Here is a 24,604-nt window from a genome sequence, read left to right as displayed (position 1 = left end):
TCTATGTAATTACTTTGCTTTAGAGAAGATCAGTTATTAGCCTGAAATATTACAGATATTATATTCTATAAATATGAATTAAACTGTATTTGTTCCCTTCTTTGTAATTTTGTGTTTCTGTGGATAATTACTCAGTGCATATGAAGACTGACAAGAATACTTCCAAAAGGCTAGAAATACACCAGCGTATTATGGTGAGACAAATAACAGAGTAAAAAAAAAAAAAAAGTGATTGAATGAATAATGCTCAATATTAGCAGCAAAATATATTGCTGCTGGCTATAAAAAGAAGGGGCAATTAGCTCATCTATCTATGTTTGTCTATGCAATTCCCATAATTTTCTTGTAATTTTCCATGATTGTTTTCTCCCCCTATGTTAGTCATCCTTTATTACCACCACACTGTCAGATATGGTAAATGATTCACTGATACTGAGGGAAGGAAATGATAAATGTAAAATCTATTTGCTGCTATTTGATGGCTTGCGAAGTTTCATGTTAGCAAAGCATACCGAAAAAAAAATGAAGCAATAAAAAAGAGAGAGATGAGGAAAGAGTGAGCAGAGATGGAGAGCAAGAGAAAGAAACGGAGAGAGCAAGGGATCCTGAGAGTCCAAAAAAAAAAAAAAAGAGAGCGAGAGAAAGGGAGCAAGAGGGAATGAGCAAGCATGAGAGTGGCATTAGTGGAATAAGAGGAAAGCAGCAGAGTGTGAAGCAGTAGTTGAGTGGAGCCACCTGCAGTAAACCAACCCAGATTTATTCCTCTCCTCTCTGTGGAGCACAGGAGGTAAAGCATATTATTCATATATATATTCTGGTTATAATGTAGGCAAAAGACTTAGTTTTTCTGTATTTGATTGAATTAATTTATATGTAGAGTATTTCAGACCATTTTTTAGTTTCCACTTGTTAAATAAAATGTTTTTCACCCATTCTAACATGGCTGAAGGCCTTCGTAGTGACATCATTGGACAGTTTTTTCTTCACAAAGAGGCCATGAAGTACAACTCAAATGAAAACATTTCAATCAGCTCCTTTAAGGTGATGGTTAGATTTAAATGATTGATTGTATGTGACGATCTAACATCTGATACTAATCTGTAGCAGGTGTCACTGTGGTGGAGACTCTCTTCAAAACTGATTTCATTTTCAGGTAGCAGGTGTTTTCCAACAGGTTTTTTAAGTTTAAGGGTTATCCTTATTCTTCAAGTGATTCAAACTGCTGGTGTTTTTTTTTCATTTTTTTTCTTTTTGAGGCACATCTAAGTCGTAATAAATCCCAATAAATTACATATGGATTAGCCTTACAAAGAAAATTTGGACATAAATCTTTCAATCACTGGAGTGACAGTGACTTAACAACAGAGGTCCTGGTCCACTGACATCAACAGCCGAGTCTGCAGTGAGCGAATAAGCATTAAGCCAATTAACCTTCAGCACATTATTTTCTCTCTTTGTCTCTCTCTCCCTCTCTTTCGTCAGTAAAAGGGAAAGGACAATTACTGGGTCCAGCAGGATGTTCTAATTACAGTTATCATGTCATTAGTAAACTGTTAGTATTCTAGTGTCTTCACTGGCTATTGGTAATGACTGGAGTAATTAGAGAGGATGGGGAGATGTGTGTGTGTATGTGTGTGTGTGTGTGTGCTTTCTTGTTTTTTGTATACTTGTGAAGAACAAATGTCCTCAGAGGGATGGGGAGATCATGGAAATGCTTCAAATGAGGACATTTGCCTCTCCTCGCTTCTTTTAGTAAAGCTTTACACACACACAAAGAAAAATGTGTGTGTGCGTTTGTGTACGAGCTAAGCCTTCTGTGTCCTCAGTAGTCCCTCCAGAGCAGTGCCGTGCAAGGCCAGAGGTTGTTTTCCTTTTTCTCTCTCCCTTCACGCTGAATCATCTTGTTGTTTTCCACTTTTCATGGCACTTCACCTCTTCTTTAATTGCACACCCTGTCTCTTTCTCCACACCTCCCTCTGTCAGTGTTTTCCCTCGCTCCGATTGAGAAACCTCCCTCACCTTCTTTTTGCCCCTCTCTGCTACGGTGGGAAATCTCTTTACTGTTTCATCCACTCACTGTCTTTTCTCTCTAACTCTGTCAATCTTATGTTTTCTCATCTTTGTTCTCTCTGCCTGGAAAATAATGAACCTTAACGGTTGGGAATCCATTCATATGGCTTGTTAGAGAGACTCCATTGATACACATCTTGACAAATAGGTTGATAAATAGCATCAAGTAGGCTGTTTTTACTCTTTTTTTTTTTACCATCACTTAAAGGGATACACATATCATTTTAATAATCAACTCTTTAGTAATTTAGGATGATTGCGTCATAAATTATCCAGAGAAGACTAATGAAAAGCCTGTTGTTATAACAGTTCGATTTAAGACCCAAATGCACACACAGACCAGGAGACTCAGGAATGGTTAAGGGCAGTTTATTGTAGCTTGAGTCGAAGATGGATGTGATGGCTTAGCTGAGTGTTCTTTGGTTTTGGACGTGGCAAAGGGGCTGGGAATCGCAGAGCGGAGCAGGCAGCGGTACAGGGCAAAAGCAGGACTGAAGCAGGAAGAGGGGCTCAAGGCAGGGCAGAGTAAACAGGGGATTCACAATCCAAACTGGCAAACAGCGGATGAGGACAAGGCTGACGTGGCAGGTGTACACGGAGCTGGTGTGGTGAACTGCATTGGTGACTGAACCAGCTGGCAGAGTCTGGAGAGATGAACTGGGGACTTTTTACTGCTGTGGTTTGTAGAGTTGATTAGCAGATCAGCTGCAGGAGCTCAGGTTGAATGGGAGAGGGAAACCAGTAGGCTATGCCCAGTATACGCCCACACACAAACGCAGAGAGAGAGACAGACTGGGGACAGACATGAAACACAAGGAAGTGAAAACCATGGGAAAATCCTGGGAAAGAGGATGTATAACTGACCTCCTAACACCTGTATGCAGATTTCTTTTGTATGCAGTTGTTAAACAGTTTGTCATATTGTTTTCTCATTGAGCATATCTTTTTTTAACTATGTGAACAACCTTGTTGCCATAACTTAATATGGTCCAAATTACTTTTTGGGCGGATTTCAGGATCCTACCAGTAAGTTATTAAATCTTTATTTAGACAGAGTAGATTGGCTGAGCACACTGCGTAGTAACAGTAAGTAGAGTTGTCCTGGCTTTCTCATCTGTATTATCCTATATAGGTTTGAGTGTAGTTCTTGACCTTATGTTCAGTTATATGATTAAATGTAAACTTGCATAGGAATGCACCATGCAAACACAATGTCAGCTGAAGTTAAAGGAACCAGATAAAATCATGGGGCCCTTTTGCTCCACAGAACATCAAATCCAGAAAATGATGCAATGGGCCTTCAAAAGGCTTTATTATTTTAGCTGTTATTGTACATAAATGCTGCGTAATGTACGCACATTTCTATTTATCCTGATTAGCCCAAACCATTGGACACACAGCAACTTGTGTACCTTGGCTGTTTAAAGTGGACTTTGGCTGGGCTCCATTGGAGCGTGATTTGTCCCAAACAAATTAATTTAACCTCAAACTCTTTTCTCAAGTCATTCTTGAACATTATATCTACCTCTCTGCCTTACAATGCGGTTTGTCCGCTAGTCTTCCTCTTCCTCATATTGTTCTCCTTCAGTCTGTCTTTCAGTTTGTCTTTGCTACTCTGTCTTGCTTTTGCTCTTAAATCTTTCTCTCTATCTATCTTCCTTTGTCCACGGTCCTTTCTCTCTCTTCTCTCTGAAGCCCCACAGATCAGGTGGTGTCTTTGCTCTTGAGTTGAGAAGCTTGTTCTTATGTCAGTTTTTTTTTCTCTCTATCACACACTCATCCTTCTTTGTTCATAACTCCTTGTCTCTCTTCTCTCCATTTTCCCATCACTCTTTTTTCATCTCAGATACTTTGTAGTCCTCCGCTATCTCCCCCCCCCCCACTCTCTCTCTCTCTCTCTCTCTCTTAAACACACACACACACACACACGCACACACTCTGTTCTCTCTGTAGTTTTCCACTGTGGCTTAATGCAGGGCACCTGGAGAAAAGCACAACCCCACCTGTTTGTGTGTATATGTGTATATGTGTGTGTGGGTGTGTGGGTGTGTGTTTGTGTGTGTGTGTGTGTTTGTGTGTGCGTGTGTGTGTCTGTGTAAGTTGTATTTTCTGTCCAGTGAGCTTTTCTGAGCTGCTGACTTTCTCCTTTCAGATGATGAGAGACAGATGTTCTGGCATCGCTCTCTCTCTCTTTCTTTCGTCCTGCTCTGCCTCCTTCTCCCTTTCTTTCTCTCTCCTCTCTTTCTCTTTCTGTCCATTCCTGAGGTTTCCCAGGTTTCGTTGACTAAAAGCTCTTTGGGTTTGATCCAAAGAAGACATTTCAGCCTGTTATTTGCTCATATTCCCAGAGTCACACAAAAGCTTTTTACAACAAACGTATCTGTATTTCTACTGTTTAAGGTAACAATGCCTGAAGCATTTTGTGAGCGCTTTGTGAGGCTGGAACTGAGCCAGTTTACTGAAATACAGTGTAAATAATAAAAAAAATGCATACAAATCAATGGGAAAAGTTGTATTTTTTCCCCCCTCAGGCTCTGATGCAGATTTTATTGATTGTTAAATTCAGGGACCTGTTTCCAACAAGGTCACAGTAATGAGAATACTAGAGTCGCTGCACTGCTTTGAGTATTTGGGCCAGTGATGGTGGATAATAAGTTGATCTGCCAAATGATAGCCTTGCTCTTAACAAGCCTTCTGGTTAGCAGGGTCAGGCACACTTTCTCTCTCTTTCTCTCTCTCTCTCTCTCTCCCTCACACACACGCACACACGCACACACACAGGCTGAAAAGTGTCTCTTTAGAGTCAAATCAGACTCAGTACTCAGAGGGAAAATGAATCTGTAAGGAGTCTTAGAAACAAGGTCACAAAATTTGCATTTGGGGCCAACAAACAAGGATCTAGTTCAATTTTGCAAAGCGGCTCCATGTGGAAGTGTGTGTCTTTGTAATTGTTTGAGATTTTGTGTGCGTTTGTGTTTGTGTGCATGTCCCCGTGCATGCATTTCTGTGCAAGTTTTTATTACATTTCTGTATGGTTGCATGTATGTGTGTGTGTTGAGTTATGCGCATGTGGGGAAAAGTTGCTGAATAGGTGTTATCAGGATGCAATACTAAACGTGGCAGAGAACCATAAATAATGCAGTGACCTGTCTTATATTCCTGCTTGACTGCTTAGCACCGTTTACTGCTGCTTATCCTGTGTATATGTGTGTGTGTGTGTGTGTGTGTGTGTGTGTGTGGTCTGAATTCAGTGATGTCTTAGCCAGAGGGGGATAAGCGATGTTCAGCGGTTTGTGTTTGTGCATTTGTTGTGAATATGTGGTCTAAATACAGCCTCTCCCCGAAGATCACACATGCTGATGTGGTTGAGAGAAAAGCTGTCTTGTGTGAAGTCTGGGGTCAAGAGTAGGGAAGTGGTTGTGTTTTCTGTGAGGGACAGACAAACTGAGACAGAGCTGTTGATGTTTTGATGTGGTACTTCTGTTTCAGCTTATGCTGATGTTGTTAAAACTCACCACAAAAGTGGAAGAGTCCAGTATGATGCTGCATAATGGGGTATGATGTTGCGCAGGACCGTTAAAGGATTATTCTGGTTTATTACAACTCGGATCTCATTTTCTGAGTACATCTGTAGTCACAGAAGGTTTGCTGAGACCTGGGAACATGGTGACATTGCTGGAGTAAAGTCCAAAGGGGCAAATTATCATTGAAGAGTCAAAGAACCTGTAACATTCTTCTTCTTTTCTCCCGTTCTTCCTCTTTTCCCAACCCCCAGTCATCCCTTTTTGCCTTACATCTCTTCAGTTCCTTGTGTGTACCTGTTTGATGATTCTTGACATGAAGTCAGGCTTTTCCCCCAACTCAGCATCTCCTCTGTTCTGAGACGCATGCACACAGATATTGCAGGTCAGAATGCTGTAGGGGGGGAATACAAATTAGCATCGCTATACATTTACCGTTGGAGGCTGTATTTACATAACCTCTTAAGATGGCAGTTAGTTGTCCTTCTCAAAAGGAAAACAATGTTTTACTCTCCCTGTTTATCGGTATACTCACTGCAAGGACTCACACACATGAGCTCAGTCTCAGTGTAACTTTAATGTGTGTATATCTAGCACACTGAATAAACAAACAATATCAAATTCACCTGAAATATGTTCAGTAACAACACATGCGAGAGGATATGATGTCATCCATGCACTCATAACCTCAAGTCGTGTCCTGCCCTGTTTGGATGTGATAATCGTTGAATGACTTTGTGTGTGTCCGGAGATCGATAGACCCTTGAAGTAGAGCAGACACAATACTTGGGGCGCACACAGCGTCTGCCTCTCTATCACACCAGCCTTATTCATCAGACACTCGGAGGTGCCGTCTCTATCGGCTGCACGCCAGAGGTGAGGAGAGAAAAATGAGGGGAAGGGAGTTGTTAGACTGAGAATGAATATCAAAAAATGGATACAAAGACAAAGATGTTACCTACAGAAACTCACATTACATGAACGGCAAATACGAGAACTCTGACACAGTCCCAAAAAAAAACACGTTTCATAAAGGTTTATTGTACTGGATTGACTTAGATTGCACAGGTGTTCATGTTATTGTGTTCACTCCTCTACTGTATACCCATTGGTTGGTCGAAAAAGTGTCTTGAAGTCAGTTGAAAGTTGAAAAAAAGTAAAGTAAGAGTCGTATAGTCGTCTATGAAAAAGGATAAGCCTAATCAAGAATAAGCCTGAACAAGACTAATCCTTAAGACCCAGCCCAAGAGCTACTAAGTATGCGTTATGAGTCCCAAGCAATCGCTCATTAATGAATCAGATTTCTCTAACAATCTAGATTTTCTCCCCTTTGCATCGCCTCTGCATATCCCAGATATTTCGTAAGATACAGTTAGCCAAGTGGTGTGCTAAAAGTGGTGTTTGGCTGATGCTGCTGTGAGATTCCTGACTGGTTAAACACTAATCCAGGTGGTGCTGAGATGAATACGTCTGGCTTGGTTACATAGGCCTTGTAACTCTACTCCTGTATTACTGTATGTCACCAGGGAGATTGGAAACAGATAGGAGGAGATAGACAAGATTAGTTGGCTCGCAACACGGGAGAGGAGGGAGAGATAGACGGAGACAGAGAGATAGAGGGAGGCACAGAGAGGTGATCACTAATTGTTTACAGACAGTGTGAGGTAGACACCAGATATAGATGCCAAAGCGTCAATCACTTAGCGTGCTGCGTGCTGAGATGTGACTTCTACTTTCAAGTATATATATCGTACACCATCAGCCTACGTGCATGCATATTTTCAGCCATGATGAAAAAGTGAGATTTTAAATGCCCCCCCCCCTCCTTCTGTTTAGCTCCATGTGAATTTATGTTGAAGACGGTGTCCGATAAAGTGTTTATGCCGTGCGTGCATGTGTTAATGTTTGCATGTGTGCCTCCTCACAGAGTAGGTTTACAGTAGCCAGTCTATTAATAGTTTTAAAACATGTCGTATTCTGCTGAGTAGTTTGACTTGGCTATGTCACCCCACTCAGCACGCTGGCAATAACTAAAACGTCATAGCAGAGAGCCGGCTTGACTGTGACCCAGACCAAGAAGTTACACAACTTAAACATACAGATACACAACGAGTTTGTGAAGCGGGTTTCTTTAGGAACATTTAGCCATGATTGAAACAATAATGCAGACTGTCAGGAGGTTGATTGTGAGTTTGTTTTCCTTTTTCTGTCATAAACAGGAAATTGTTTAAGGGGCTGCTCATTGCCCGATTACATCTCTATTATCTAGACCTGGTCCATCATTTAGCCCGAAATATTAGCTCAAAATTAATTCGCTTTGGTCCAATTGTACTAATTTCTGTTCTAAAAGAATAGTTCTTTCAAAACAATCATCTATTTAACTAACACAGGTTTTCAATTTTCTCTTTCAACCAAAAATACACACATAAGACAAATAGGCAAATGCCAAAATAAGGAATAAGTCATGTTTAAAGTTTAATTACTGAATATTAGACTGGTAGAGTGTTAGTTAGAGGTGTTGCACAAAGAAGATAACAACCTTGGTTGTTGAGGCTCTTCAAGCAGATTGAGGCTCAAAGTGTGTTAAACTGTTAAATTGGACTTAACAAAGAAGTACTCATAATGTATCCACTCTGATGTTTAACTTACATTTTCTGAATCTTAAACAATGAAGAAGTTCAGCTCACTTAGATAGCCTGCACAGTTCATCAAACAGGGACGCCAGTATCGTGCACAATAGTTTCCATAGATCTAATACAGCAGAGTTGTGTGTAACGGACATGTTATGCCGTTGGGTGTCACAGATATATATGAGTTACCCATCTATGTCAGGGTACATCTGCCGCAGTGAATGAATGGCATTGTTTATGACACAAAACAGACGTATGACTGCTGACAAGTGGATCCGCTCTGTGACAGTAACTGTGGCATCTGGATGGCTCATTCACCGTCTAAGTGTGTGTGTCAGTCGTGCTGGGTCAGAATGGCGTCTTTGTACGTTATGATGCTGCGTTGACCTTTGACACCGCATTCACCCAGACACATGTACACACACTTCTTTGTTTTTCATATCCTGTCTCTGCAAACACACAACTCTTATCTTCATTTTTATCTGGTTTGCCCTGATTCCCTATTGTGAAATCATGCTTAATAAACAAATATACATTAAATTAATATGTATTAGTGTGTTGACATCGTCCTGGTCAGGCACGATAAGCAAACAACATTGACTCTGATGGTATTTTTGACGCGCATATGCTGCTTTGAAGGAAGTACTATAGTTGTGAAAGGCTTATCTGATCAGTTGGCATTTTCTTTTTTTCTTTTTTCTTTCTCCTCCGTCTTTCAATAGTAATTTGTTTTCTCACCTTTCCTGATGGTTCCCTCAACCCCTGCCCTCTAATTTCTCCCCTTCTTTTGTCTGAGTTGTTTTTTTAATCACATTTTGTAACACTTATCAATGACCTCATTCCAGTGAATCTATGTATTAACCTATGATGAAAATATTAAACGTTACACAACAATTTCATCACAGTTCAGATCCTTTCAATGCATGTATAGGAAGATTTCCATAGCTCATTACGCAGGGCGATAAAGTGGATAAAGGCCACCGCAAAGCATCATGTTACTGCATCCACTTGACTTTCCTTTAACTTTATTTCACCTCTAATACGTCTTCTTCCTCCCCTGTGTCTCTCCCCATCCAGCGTCTGAACCATGCGGTGGCTATTTAGATGCCAGCGACGCCGGTTACATCACCACCCCCGGCTACCCACTTGAGTACCCACCTCATCAGAACTGCCGCTGGGTCATCACAGCCCCCGAACCTTCACAACGTATCGTCCTAAACTTCAACCCACACTTTGAGATAGAGAAACTGGACTGCAGGTAAGGATGAGTAGGTGGATTATTAAAGGCATAGGTGGTAAAAAAAAAAAAAAAGGGATTTGGAGAAAAAGAATGGATTGAGATTGTGATTTAAAGTTGCTTCACAGGTTTGACTTTTGACCACAATATTGTTAAAAAAAAAAACTTTCTTGTCGTAGTTTCTGTCTCCAGCAGCCTGTCTCTGTGTGAGAGTTGTTGGGTGTATTTGGTCAGCCCACTCTCCTCCTGTTTGTCTGGCTTTAGCTAGCCCATAATAATCACTTTGGGACCTCCCTTGGTCCCTCATCTCTAATTATCAAAGTCTAATTACAACACATTTACTGTTCCAGGATGGTTTTCACACTTCGAAATAATACAGAATACTGAACACAGATTAGAGGATTTGTTGTCCATGATCGTTTTTTGGCTGTTTACTTTTGTTGCATGTGGAGACTGAAAGAAATGCAGGCAGTTCGGAGCATTGAAACTAAAACACAGACGAGTATGAGACTGGTTAAGAAGCAAACAGAATAGTGAAGCAGTCACACGGGTTAGAAAACATACATTTTAACGATAATGAACTAGATTTGTACAGCACTTTTCAAAACAAAGTGCTCCAAAGAGAAATATGAAGGAACATTGCACACTACAAAAACAGATAAAAGGACAAAGACTGGAATGAGAATGTGAAAAAAAATGAAAACATTTAATCAAATAATGTAATTTTTCAAGTAATTTAAGTTAAACCTCATGGGCCAGTATCAGCAAATGGTTTCTGGGCCAGTCCAAGCACTGCAAAAAAACCAAAAAAACAGGAAAAACCTCTTCCAAAAATCATACCATATCACGCAGTTGGAGCTGCAGCTGGGAAAACAGCAGTTTTACAAAAAAAGTAACATCAGGATTATAATAGGAAAGATTATGAGACAAGAGAATTACTTATTAGTCACCTGAGCTAAAACCTATAGACAGAAAACACAAACATGAATGCCATTCTTCTTTAACAATAAATTCATGGGCCCTTAAATGAAACTACTGGCCTTCCCTCACTTCTGTGGGACTGCGGTAGAGCAGAGACCACTGGCTCTCAGGAGTTTAATGGGTACTATGTGTGTAAGGGGGCCGCAAATATAAACCCACTGACACACGCAAGAGGGCAGACAAATTCAGGAACACACACACTTACACTTTTCCCCTTTCTCCCGTTATGTCTCTGTTCCGGTTCTTTCCCATCGAGTTATTAACATTTCAGCCATATCAATTATAGATAGGCAAATTTCCCCCACTCAGATGTACCAAAATCATTCAGACATCTCTTTGTTGGAATTGAAGCATCAATATTTCACCGGCTGGCTGTTTGTTGAAAGGCTGAAAGGTTGAAAAGGCCTGTTATGCTTTGCTGTTTTGCTCTACTTTCGCGCTGCACTGTGGAAATGAAACACACTTCTCTGTCTCTGTCGTTTTTCAGTTTTACTCTACGGTTCTTATCTTTGGATCACTTTGATGCATTACATGCTCTCTTCCTCTCTGTCTACTTCTCCCTCTTCCCCTTGGTTTTTCCTCCCGTTCAGTCCCCTTGCCCTTCTTTCTTCTTTCTTCTTTGGATTTCTTACATACATTCTGCTTGAACTGTAAAAACAGTAGACTGATTTATTTATAATGGTACATACAGTACAATATGTGTGTATGTGTGGTTGTCTAATAGTGTAAGTGTTCTGTGTCTCAACATTTTTCCTTCCAGTTTGCTTCCAGTAATGACAAATTATAGTAATTGTCCAAACCATGCCAGTAAGAGTGAGATATTTGCAGTGTTGGTGGTAACATTTCAAGCCTAATAGGCTGTTATTTACAAGTGTCCTACAGCGCAGAGCTATTTAAGTCTACAGGCGCCCAACGCCCGTCGTGTGTGTGTCTGTGTATGTGTGTGTGTGTGCAGGGGAAGGATGAAATTGATCTGTTAGGTTCGGAGGGCAAAGAGGCCAAGGAGAAGGAGCAGAGGGTGTGTGTGTGTATGTGTGTCTGTGTGTGTGGGGGGGGGGGGGGGGGGGGCAGACGTACGTGGTCGCCCGGTGATTGTCAGCAACAACACACACATACCAACGTCTGTCTCCGTGTCTGTCAAATGTTGTCTTTCTCTGGAACACAATCTGTCCCTCTCTGTTTTCTGCCTCTAAAAGTCATATTTTACAATTGTCTCGTCTCATCAGATTCGTTTAATATCGCCATGAGAATGTTGTCCATATGTTCCTCTTCTCAAGCTTGTAGATAACAGCATTGGTAAACAGTAAACTGCTGTTAATCTTCAGTTTATGGAGAGGAGAATACACACGGATACACACGCTCATGTTGTCGGGACAAAGGAGTCGTCTGTGTTTCTGGACAAAGACTGTATTGTGAACTGGGAATATGGTTCCTCTCTGTCTCTATTTATCCCATAAAAAAAACGCATGATACAGTTACATCTGTCTCTCACAAAAGCACGTATCATCACACACACACACACAGACACATGGACACACACACACACAAACAGCTTTGTTATTAATATGTATGCCCTAGTCAGAGAAGGGTTGTTTTATTATGTCACTATGTTGAAGCAATCTAATCTATTACGGTCCTGATTGCAATTTAAGATGGTAATCTGTAATCCATAATGCATCACATTTTGCTGAGCACTTCACTGGCTTTGCAGGCAAAATCGATGGAGAGGTGGTCAGTGAGAGAGAGCAATGTTTTCATTAAGATTCATATACAGTAGCAAATTAAGGAGTCAGCTGGAGGGAGCGAGAGACACGAACAGCAACACTGATAAAAAAAAAAAAAAAAAAGCCTGTGCCCTTGTTAAAATTAGTATAAGCATAGCTTATCATGACTCAGCGTGACTTCCTTTTTTCCCTGTCACATGACACGCATCACAGTGCCACATCAGTCCGTCACTGGTGACAGGTTTCAGTTAGCTTCCAACAGCTGTATCTGATAGGGTTTGTGTGTGGAAAAGGCCAAAAGCACATGATGGACTGGTACATGCACAAAGGAGACTGTATGTGCGTGTGGGTATATACTGTACTTGTGTCTGCAAGAATATTCTTCTTGCATTCACCTTCATTTGCAGTTGGATGCTGATGAAAGTTATTTTACATATGGCGTGTAATTGTTTAAGACGCTGTCGCTTTTAGCCTCAGTTTCAGTGCGCTCTAATGATAACTACATCAGAGAGAGATATTTGTAGTGCTCGCAGTCTCTCACTTAAGGTCACTTCTCCTTTCTGAAGCTATTTTCAACCATCATTTTCACGCCATTACGTAAACATGAGGTTTAATATGCAACATAACCTCCTCAAGTGACAGACAGACATCCAAATTTAAAACCTAGATCTCTACAAAGCAACAAGTCCAACTCTTTGACAGTATTCCTAGATGTATTCCTTTCGTTTTATGTGTTTTTCAGAAATGTACTGCAGAGAAAAGCCACTTAATTTACTTGTATTTGCACTCTTTCTACACTGATATGAATATTTATGATGTAAATGTATTTGACAGAAAGTAATCCCCTAAGATAGTTAAGGTCAAAGAACTACTGCAAAATGATATTTTTCTAAATTGTAGCTTTTCGAGACGGCAGTTGGTTGCCTACTTCACATTTTTCCTCTTAGCTCACTGCTCTACTCTTATCTGTGAAAGCAAGATCTCTATTTGGAGTGTTTGGAAAGAATGTGTGTGTGTGTGTGCTCACACACTCACACACACACACACACAAATACTCACACAGATACACACAGCTGCTTAGGGAAAAATGCAGCGTCAGGGTCCGTTGAGGGCAGGCTCAAATCATCCTGACAGCTTCCCTTCTCTCTCTACCTCCTCTCCTCTTTCCCCCTGGCTCTCTCTCTCCCTCTCTCCCCTCCATTCATCCTCACCCCCCCTACCTCCATCCCCCTCACCGCTGTCCAATGGACCCCATCTATCATCTTTCATCTGCTCTTGCGCCTTCCGTCCATACCTCTTTCTTCATCGCATCTCCTCCTTCCACCCCTCTTTCCTTCCCTTTCCTCCTTCTCCTCTTCTCTCACCCTCTTCCTTCTGTAGTGGGCCAGTCCTTTTATAGGCCAAATAATTATTCAGCATTGCATATGAAAAAACACAGGCAGCAAGCCAAATGCCACACACCTCTTCTTTTCTCTCTGTCTCGCTGTCTTCCTCTCGTATCTTCTCATTTCCTTCTCATTCTCCTTCACTCGCCTCCCTCTTTAAAATGCATCTATTCCTCTGTCTTCATCATCTATAGACTTTTCCTCAGCCTATATCCGTCTTCATCCTCTCTCATCCTTTAGATTATGTCTATCCATCTCTTAAGTCTCCTTTCTATATGTCTCTCTTTTTTCTCATCCTCTCCTCATTCTCCATCCTCCCTGTTCCTCTTTTACCTCGGATCACACCCCAGACAGATGCTATCTGAGAGAAACACACACACACTTAAAGACTCCCATGCAATACGCCTGCATAAACAAGATTACAAATGGGCACACAGAGGTGCAAGCGTTTTTGGCCTCTCAAATAGTCTCGTATACAGCGTAAGCACAATAAGCAGACAGGCACGTAGGCAGTTTCACATTTGTATGGCAGATGTAAAGCAGTGAGTGAGTTAAGAAGTGATTTATATATGAGAGAAGCAGCAGTCAACGCTAATAGTTTCACTAATGATTTAGACCTTGTCATTGTGCTCTGCCTCAATCAATCATTTAACTTCACGCTCGATCTCTTTTCTGTCCTGTCCTGTCCTGTCCTCTTCTCTTCTCTTCTCTTCTCTTCTCTTCTCTTCTCTTCTCTTCTCTTCTCTTCTCTTCTCTTTTTCTCTATAAGTAACAACCCAATTTATTAACATTACTTTGCACAGGTGTCTGAAACAACTGTTAAAAAAACATGCTATACTTTGAAACTAGACTTTGGTGGAAATCTAGAAATGTTTGATCTCTCCTGACTGGCAGGCAAAAGTCCTGGGGACACAAGGTGCAAAAGGAGAATGATTTGATGTGACACTGTCCTCGGGGCAAAAGGAAGAGAGAGAAAGGTGGAATGAGAGTTGAAGAGACTATATGACAGTGAGAGGAAGCGAGAGGAACAGCATTTGATGTGACAGAGGATGTTGAGTTACCAGCTGTGGGCATTTAGCTGCTGCCCGCATATTTGCATTAACATCACAGTCACTCTAGCAGCAGGAGAGTCATGCATCCAGACAAGCGTCCCAGGACAAAGCTGGAAGACAATGTTATTAGAAAGCTACAGAGATACAAGTCAGGAGTAGATGGTGTAATCAGAGAACACCTCGGAGCCCAGATGTGAGGTACAACACAGGTGGAGGTTTATTTACCTGCATTTGATACATCAAAAACTTTAAGGCAGTGATCGTATTAGATGCCAAATGATGCTTTCACCCAACTTGAAGTGCAGTTTGTTGCTCCAAGAATGTGAGACACGCCCAGAGCGCATACACTCCAGACCCTCCAAAACACCACTGGAAGTTAGAATAAATCACCACCTCCACTTCTTGCACTGAAGTCCAGTGTGATTGACACCTTACCCTGTTTATCAAGAGAACTAATGTTTACAGAAAAAGGTCTGAAATTAGTGGATGTGTTAAGCGCGCACACACACACACACACACACACACACACACACTCACACACATACATACACTCACACACAGGTAATGCAGGTAATAATGATAATATCTGTGCTCTGATATACAGACACTCCCTGAGGCCCTGAAGGTCTGCCTGATCGATGTCTTGTTACTGTAATGACTGTGTGTTTGTGTGTGTATGTGTGTGTGTGTGTGTGTGTGTGTGTGTGTGTGTGTGTGTGTGTGTGTGTGTGTTGTGTGTCTGTCTATCTTTGAAGGACTGACCCTGATCAATGTGTGTTAAAACCATAATGAGGAATCGATTAGTTGTCCTGGAGACTACTGCTGGACACACATGCACACACACACACACACACACACACACACACACACACACACACACACACACACACACACACACACATATGCACACACACACACACATGCACACACAGACAACCGCACACTCTGTCCATCTGTCTGCAGTAATAGGCCTATTACTTGATAACAGTGAAGTCAGTCATCCTCCTCACTCTCTATTAACTGCTTCAGTGACAGACTCACTAAGGCTGCTTTAACGCTTCAGGTATATGGATAGGCTGTATATACACAAGGTGAGTGTGTGGGTCATGCTCATAGACTTGAACTAACACACACCAAATTAAAACACACGACTTTAGTGCTGCATGGGACCCAATGTTTCATCCACAGGTCTGCGTATATAACATTTTACTGTGACTGACTGAAAGGATGGCATTTTTTAACTTTTCACAGAGTTTGTGATTTGTTTGAGTCATTGCTAAAAGTTTAAGAAACCATTTTATAGATTAAGGTAATGGATATAATACATAAAGACTCCTGCTTTAACAGGTTTTGCATCAGGAACCAAATGATACAAAGAGGAGCATGCAGCATGGCTCCAATACACAATACATAGGACAAACATACAGCAATCAATTTACAATAATAAAAATGAAAAGTGAAACAACCACATTAAAAACATCAATGTTAAATGGATGTTAAAAGGTGATGGGCCTGGCTAAGTTTTAGGGGAGGCTGTAATGAAGAGAATAAAGGTAGGTCTTCAGTCTTGATTTAAAGATTTCAACTGAAGGTGCTTCTTTAAAATGTAATTGAAGGCTATTCCAGAGATAAGGGGGCACGGTAAAAGCAAATGCTCTGAAGCCAACTGATTTTTTTGTTAACTGAAGGAATGGCCAGGAGACCAGCATCTAGAGAGCGAAGAGGGCGTGCTGGTGTATATGGTGTAATTAGCTCAGATAAATAAGGTGGTGCAAGTACATGCAAGGCCTTACAAGTTAAAAGAAGAACCTTAAAATCAGCTCTAGTTTGCACTGGGAGCTAGTGAAGAGAGGTCAGAACGGGTGTTATAAGGTCCACTTTTCTGTTTTTTTGTCAAGATTCTAGCTGCAGATTTCTGAACAAGCTGCAGAGTTCTAGTAGAACTGCTAGGAAGACCAGAAAAAAGTACATTACAATAATCAAATCTGGAAGATACAAATGCATGCATGAAGGTTTCAGCATCATGCACTGATAGAATAGGTCAGATTTTGGCAAAATTACCAAGATGAAAAAATGCTGTCTTGGTAGTAGCCTTAATATGAGACTGGAATGTCAGACAGGAATCAAAAATCACCTCAAGGTTTTTGATGGTTGAGTTTTCAGAGATAATACAGTCACCAATATTGACACTCGGATTCTTATACCGATGCTCATATTTTGCTGGTCAACAACAACAACTAATAACTCTGTTTTATCAGCATTTAACAGCAAAAAAAGTAGAAGAAATATGTTTCCTTCACTTTGATCAGGTGTTTTAGCGCTGTGATGTGAACATTAAAGGCCATTTCATGGTTGCCACATGGCTGCATGGGTCTGCATGCAAATTTTGTCAACTGCCCAAATGCATGAAGGTCTGCAGGGACACTGTGTGGATGTTTGTGCATTGCCAAAAAATTTGTGACCCCAAAGACTGTACTGTATGCACAACATGCACGCCAACTACACATGCACTAGAAGAGCAAACTGAACGCTTGTTTTGTGTATTTATGTACTCTACTCTTCATCCTTGGTCCTGTTCTTGTTAAGTTGTAGCACATATTTTGTTTTTTTTCCCACCATTTCTTGTTGTTTAGCCAAATACTACTACAAAGGAGCTCTTCTTCTTACTGCCATGAGGTTGTTAGCTTGTTTTGTAGTGCACGTGTTGAACGTGGATGACCCCTGATCGTAGTAGGTATAGAAGCATGTGCATGTCTGCTGTCCACGTACAAGTATGAGGTTGTATGTGTACGTATTGGAGTATGAACAAAGCTTGAGATATATATGTGCTGAATGTGTAATGTATCTTTTTTGGGATCTCCAAGGATGGTCATACATCAGAATAAGAAGCAAGAAAGAAAGAAAGATCAGTAGCAGCTGCTGAACTCCAGCCTGACATGCCTTATGCAAGTTATCAGTGCTGCTAGGGGAATCTCTGACCAGTCAGAAGAAATGTTTAAATGTTTGGAGTTTTCTTTCGGGTTTTTTTTTTGCTCACTTCCAAATAAAGTCAGTTTGTGGTTTGTTAAAAAATGGAAACATTCACCATTTCTATTTGTAATTTGTCCTGACAGAGAGCCTTACGGTTTAGTTTTACTTTCTTTGAACTACTTTACACCACCTCTTAAGAATTCAGCTTAAATCATGTCGTGTCATTCATATGACTGGAGGCGGAAAGTGTTTGTGTGTTTGAATCTACTCATAGTTGACTGTTTCGGTTCCTCTAAAAATGTTTATATGATTCCACCAATTATTTCACTTCCCTTTCGAAGAAAATGAGCACGAGAAAATGACAAAATCTAGAGAAAAAATAGTAAATGTAAACAGCAACAAAATGAAAACATAACAGTGGGAATTTCCATACTTGGTAGGAAAAAACACAAAGTAACAGTCTGTAAAAATATGAATTTAATTTTCCACTAAATGGTTTGAACCACATTTTATTTCATGATTAACTTAATAGTGTGTTCTTAGTGAAATGATTCTCAAAGTCCTTAGGTATGTTGTCAATTCAGTTTAATTTAATCAAGTTAAAGTTATGGCGACATGAAACATAAAAAAATAAAAACAACACATAGGGGAAATTGGAAATTTCTGCAATTCTGTCCCTCGTTTAGCTCTTTTCAGAGTGTGTGTGTGTCCATCTGTTTGTGTGTCTGTGGTGCAGACGCTCTGTCTACTGCTAAGGGCACCCCTGAAGTTAGATGAAAGAAATGTGCAGGTGTAAGAAGACAACTCCTGACCTAAAGAGAGACAGAAAAAAACGTGTGAAAGGCAATTAAAACCAAGGCAGAGGGGAGGAGGAGGAGGAGGAGGAGGAGGATGGAGGGGTGGGAGTGCATCTGTATCCAAACCTTTTCTTGGGTTCACGTCAGACAGGCTTTGGAGAGCTTTCTCACCCCTTGAAACACCCCTCCCCCCCTCCCCCAAACAAACACACACACACACACAAACAAGCACACATAAATCTTGCAAGTCAACAACTCAAACACTGTTTCCTTCATGTAAGCAAGTAAAAAAAAAAAATCTTGTACACCCGTTGTTAACAAGCAAAATTCAAGGAAACAAATTCCTACTTCTTTCCCTATGGCAAGTCTCAGTAAATTTACCAATTGGCTGCAGTGAAATATATTGGGGGAGAGGAAAGAGAGAGGGGGGCAGAGATGATGGGATTAAACAGTTTGTTCGAAGCTATGTACCTCCCACACAGAGACAGATTGTAGGAAACCTCAAACCCATCTATAGATCCACCTGAGAGCGTGGCCACAGGCTCTGTGTGTGTGTGTGAGACAGAAAGCGTGTATGTGCAGGTATGTGTGTGCTGACTTAGATGTAGCTGTGTATGTCTTTCTGCTCTCTACTAAAGGCACAGAGAGATAAGGGAGGGAGGAAGGGATGGAGGGACACCTGTCTCTGTCTGTCTGATGGGAGGAGTTGGCAGCGTGAATGCAGTGTCATGTTCTCTCTCTCCGACTACATCCACACGGTGCCGGCTAAATTTGAAATCTTTTTTTCTCTCCGTTTTGACCCTTCCTCCACACCTGAAAACAGAGCTTTTTTTTTTCCCTAAATGTTCTTCCAGAGAAGATTACTCTGAAAATGCTGGCCTTTGTGTTCGGTGCGGATGAGGAAAACAGAGCTTTTTGAAAGTGTATCCCTGCTCAGACATGGTTGGCTATGCAGCTGTAAAGTTAAGCAGCTCTAGCCCGGGTCTGTGATCACTCATTTTAAATGTCAATACACAGTCCAACAGTTGTCATTACTCTGTATTTATGTTTGTTTTGTCAAACATGGCGATCATAAAATAGTTATTTGATTGATGTCTCACAGCAGCACTACAGGAGTTTTAGGTTGCCTGGTCAAGACAAAGTATTTAACCATGATCAAATTACAGTTTTATACTTGTTCAGTTGGCTGACAACAGATACAGAAAAGTATGTAAATGAAAACAACAAAAACATAAGTTTGGCTGCATTTAGCTGCAACTAATGATTATTTTTATTATTGATTAATCTGCTGATTATTCTCTCGATTAATCATTTGGTCTATAAATGTCAGGAAATATTGAAAAAGTTACAATTCCCCTGAGTCAAAGGTGACGTTTTCAAATGTCCAAAATCTAGATATTCAGTTTACTATTATGTATGACAAAGAAAAGCAGTAAATCTTTACTTGAAAACAGCAAATTTTATGATTTTTTGCTTAAAAAATGACTACAAAATAAATCATCAAAATAGTTTCCAATAAATATTTTGTCAAATGACTAATCGATCAATCGACTAATTTTTGTAGCTGTATTAAAACAACATGTGAGCAAAAATGGAGAGCAGGTGTGGACAGAATAGTGGTTTCACCAGCTGAGATTCAGAAGCATAATTGGGCTGTGTCTGTCCAACACTTTACCAGTTAATGGTTAATAATTTTTTTGTTTGCTGCCAGTGGAAAGAGAGCTCTCTCTGTCGATCTATCTGTCTCGATCAGCACCGCTAAAGAGGAGTTTTAAATTCAGATATTAAAATATTCTAATATTCTTGCTTCCCTATATCTGCCTCCTTTTGTCTTTCTACCACATTGGCTCTTGGCCACTGGTTATAAGCCTGACAGCACATTAGACAAAGCTAGAGAAGAAAAGGGGACAGAGAATAGGAAAACACAAAGAAAGACAGAAAAAAAAGGAAAGTGTTGCAAGGTGAAACATTGAAAAATAATTATGGAAAGAGTGAGCCAGGATGAGAAAGAAAGAGACATCTTGTCTGCATAAAAAAAGAGGAGGAGGAAACTGTCACCGTGATGAGGCGTTTTCTTGGGAAAATATGACAAGACCTGTGACACGTACGCACGCACATAAACGCACACACACACACGTGCTTACGGTACAGTGACAGCTTGCATCATGATTGTGAAGTTCCACGCAAAGTAGACACAAAGCATGATGGGAGGGTGGGAGGTGCATGACCCTCATTATGTCAGGAGCTTGCTCACCTGTCAGCAACCACACACACGCACACACACACAAATGTGAACACACAGAGACGCTTGCAGAGCAAAAAACACACACTCTTGTGCAACACATCCTCGTAACTAAATGACCACATAGGTTGATTGTAACATGCACTCCAGAACGACCCATAGGAGCCTCCTCTATCGGTGCTTTCCTAAACCGTTACTGTTCACTGTCAAAGAAATAATTATGTTTTATGGTATGACAACACTGTGGTTAAGATCTGGTAAGGCTTAGGCACAAAAACCACTTGGTTAGGGTTTGGAAAAGATCATGGTTTGGGTTCAAATGATCACTTTAAACATGGTGTGGGTTAAAGTTACTACTCCCTTAAAGTTAGGCAGTATTTGTCGTCATGGCAACAGTAAACACCAAGACAACTGTAGTTACGGCTTTTAAAAAACTGCCCCAAAACATGGAAACATGATATTCGCGGTTGGAAACGGAAAGCAAGCAGCGGTGTCCTGCAGCTAAGTCCATTTTTTGGCGTCTATCTATCTAGCCATCCACCAGAAAAAACCCTGCCAGTTCCGAATATGGAAAAAAGTGTTCAAAGCATCATATTAAATCAACTAATTTCAACATTTTCCTCAACCTCATAACTGGATAATGGCATAACCATAGAGATGCTTTGAGGGTTTCCTTTGAGATTGATTGTAAAGTGTTCATTGTATTCCACTAGAGAGATGTAAAACGCTCAGTAGTAGAACAATTAACATGACTGTGGTCAGAACTGATCAATATAATGGATGAAGACATGCAAATAGAGTCCAGCTGTACTTATGCCTCTCTGTTAGAAAGTCTCTAATTGAAAATTGAATTCACTTAATAAGGAATCACACTTAATGTCTTCTGTCATGACAAGTCGCTCAAGGAATTTCTCTCCAGGAAGCTATTTTAAAGGCCAGGCAGGTGTGTCATTGGTATCCAGACACAGAGGCAACACTCCTGCTGTGGGTCTGAAGATAGGTCCAAACATTTGTGGTCAGAAAACATCAAAGAAATGGGAATAAAAATAGATTTAAAGCCACCTTTCCCTTTATGGCTAAAAAAAAAGAGTCCCAGGTAGCCTTTCTACTGACAGCAATAATACATAAATGTGATTTTTGGGGTAAATTCAGATTTTAATGTGCAATTTCATGGCTTTTTGTATAATTACAGAGCTCTTTCACCATAAAGTAATAGCATTACAAAATTATACACAAGAACACTTGAAAAAAAAATGCAAAAAACTATAAATAATTCAATGCACTTGACATGATATGACAGGAAATGTTTACTTTACTGTCAGTTTTTGTGTCAAATTTGTGTTCAGCACTCTTTATATAATAGTCAGCATAAAGTGTGAAATGTTTCTAAGGAAATAGCGACCAGGAAAATGCTGACGCGACCTAAATCCGCTCTAAAATGTGGAAAATGTGAATTTCTCTGCGGATTGAAGACCAGCAGGCTGACTTGCAAACATTATTAAATTAGACGTAGGCAAAGATGTAAACTAAAGTCATTTGTTACACATTAAACCTTTCCTGGCATCAAAGGATCTGTAGGGTTCATCAATAGTTCAAAGAGCTTGAGCATTACATATACTCTCGACTTTGACCCTAGTGTAAGATGAAGCAGAAGACACGTGAGGTACATTTTCTTGTTTTATGTCTATTTCCTTGCACAATTGAAGTCTTGTTTCAGCTCCGACTTCTTTTGAAAGCATCAGATTCCGTTGCTTTAAAAATAGTCATCAGACTTGTTATTTACTTTGAGAATAACAAGTAGAAAATGAGGTAAATTAGTTTTGTGAGAGTGGGAATCAGTTTCCTTTTGAATTTTTAAAGTCTGTCGTACACATGTGACACCACTGTTTCCCTATGCAAGCTGAGAGGGAGCACATCATCTTACATTCACAGTCTCCTTTTTGTTTGTATTATAATGTAGTTATAATCCATAAAATGGTGTTCTTTAGACCATGAAACTCGCAGCAGTTGGAGTATATAATCACTCAATTACAGTGCAGTTATAGAATTTTAAAAAGGTTTTTCTTCCTATTTTGCCTCATACAGGGGGGTTTCTTTTCCTCCTCCACCATCTGTGAACTACCAATGTCTTCTGCTGCATTCATTTGAATTGTAATGACGCTCATGCTTTCAGAAGTCCCTCTAGCCACTGATAGATGCAAACAATTTGCTCATTGGGTTCCTTTTGTAGCCAAATCCAATGTGATTCCTGCCAGATGAAAGAACCACAAAAAAAAAAAAGAGTCCTAATAACAACAGTAAAAGCAGCTTGGAAGGATTCAAATTCAAATCCTTTCCCTTCTTTCACAAAACACCTCATCAGTATATTCATTAAATGTGTAGATAGATTCATTATTGTCCCTGTGGTGTTGCATGTCACTGAAATTGGTGAATGAATGTTATAATGTAGGAAGGAGGGAAGGTATTTATAATGTATTTGTTTGTCCTCTGCAGGTATGACTATGTAGAAATCCACGATGGGAACTCAGAGACGGCCGACCTACTAGGAAAGCACTGCAGCAACATCGCCCCTGCACCGATCATATCATCAGGCCCCTCGCTCCACATCAAGTTCGTATCTGACTACGCTCACCAGGGGGCGGGCTTCTCGCTGCGCTATGAGATCTTTAAAACCGGTAAGTGGATGCTACTGTTGCTAAGTAGTCGATCTAGGTAGCCAGACGAGATGATATTAGCAGGGTGGAAAACTTAAGTTTACAGACATGTTTTAAGATATATAAAAATACTGAACTTGGAATAATAATTTATGTCTGATATGTTCTTTTTTCACAAAAGAGGTTAAATAACCTTTTATAAAATCCTTAAAATGACATCTCATTCTTTTCCCTCATTGAGAAATCCATGATAGGCTACATACTAGTTGTGATGTCACAAATCTTGCTCGTACATACGTGCCTTAAGCTCAGATTTAAGGAACTTCCCACATTCAACAGATGATTTTGAAAACCACCTTATAGTATCAAACTCTGCACGTACATCGCTCTGCACAGCGAAGCTCAAGCATCCAACTGAAGGTACAAGAGGAGAAACACTTTCTTGAGTGGAGGGGGACTTTAAACCCCCTATATGATACCAACATTGTTGTACAGCTTGGAAAGGTTCTCTTCTTTTGGACATAAATGACCTTCAAACGTGTTAAAAGATCCAAAAATCCAAAAAGGACTTTATAAGGACTGCACCTATACAAATAGGCTATTAGTAGCTGTATTACAAGCTACTCATAGAGGACTCAACATGCTTCATTAGGTGACCAAGCCTCGTTTATCTCTCTGGTGTCATGGGAGACAGGGAGAAAGAGAGTAGAGACAGCATGGGACCCTTGAGACCCCTTTAGACTGTCCAGGCGAGACATCTCTCCCCCTCATGGCACTTTGTGTGTGAGTTGCGGGTGTGTGTGTGTGTGTGCGTGATATGGCTCCCCTTCACGCTGCCATGGGTCAGCCAAAGCGAGACCAATTGAGATCAAGGGCGAGTGAGACAGAGGGGCACATAGTGTCGGCCCCACAGCCATCTTGTTCCGTTCCCCCTGAAAGCATTCCACACATGCTTGCTTAATTGAGTCCTGAGTCCTGGGTCCTGAGACACACACACACACACACACACACACACACACACACACACACACACACACACACACAAACACACATACACACACACACATACACAGAGGGCTGAGGTTACTAACACAACACGTGTGGTTGTCGGTGTTTCTCACTTTCTGGCACCAGCCTGTTGGGATTTCTTGAGTGTGTGTGCCTTTTGCGCTTGAGTCCACCCAATGGACTTTAAAACAACAGGGTGTTAGTGTTCACACCCAAGCACCCAAAAGAGAGAGAGAGAGCAGGAGAGAGAGACAGAGAGAGAGAGAGAGAGAGAGAGAGAGAGAGAGAGAGAGAGAGAGAGATTGTGAAAGGATGATTTGAAACTTTAAACAT

The 24,604-nt window shown here is 40.6% G+C and overlaps 1 protein-coding gene across 3 annotated transcripts in view; it reads left to right on the top strand.

Moving 5' to 3' along the window:
- Positions 1–24,604, top strand: part of LOC137192439 (neuropilin-2-like) — a 102,337-nt gene that overhangs the window by 5,145 nt on the left and 72,588 nt on the right. For all 3 annotated transcript variants that reach the window (XM_067603149.1, XM_067603147.1, XM_067603148.1), the window contains exons 2-3: positions 9,299–9,479; positions 23,103–23,284. In XM_067603149.1, the coding sequence (XP_067459250.1) occupies positions 9,299–9,479; positions 23,103–23,284 (363 nt within the window). The remainder of the gene's footprint in view (positions 1–9,298; positions 9,480–23,102; positions 23,285–24,604) is intronic.

This window comes from Thunnus thynnus, chromosome 11, assembly GCF_963924715.1.
Source record: "Thunnus thynnus chromosome 11, fThuThy2.1, whole genome shotgun sequence".
NCBI classification, from domain to species: Eukaryota; Metazoa; Chordata; class Actinopteri; order Scombriformes; family Scombridae; genus Thunnus; species Thunnus thynnus.
Note: the sequence above shows the minus strand (reverse complement) of the source record. Positions and strands in the feature narration are given on the sequence as shown.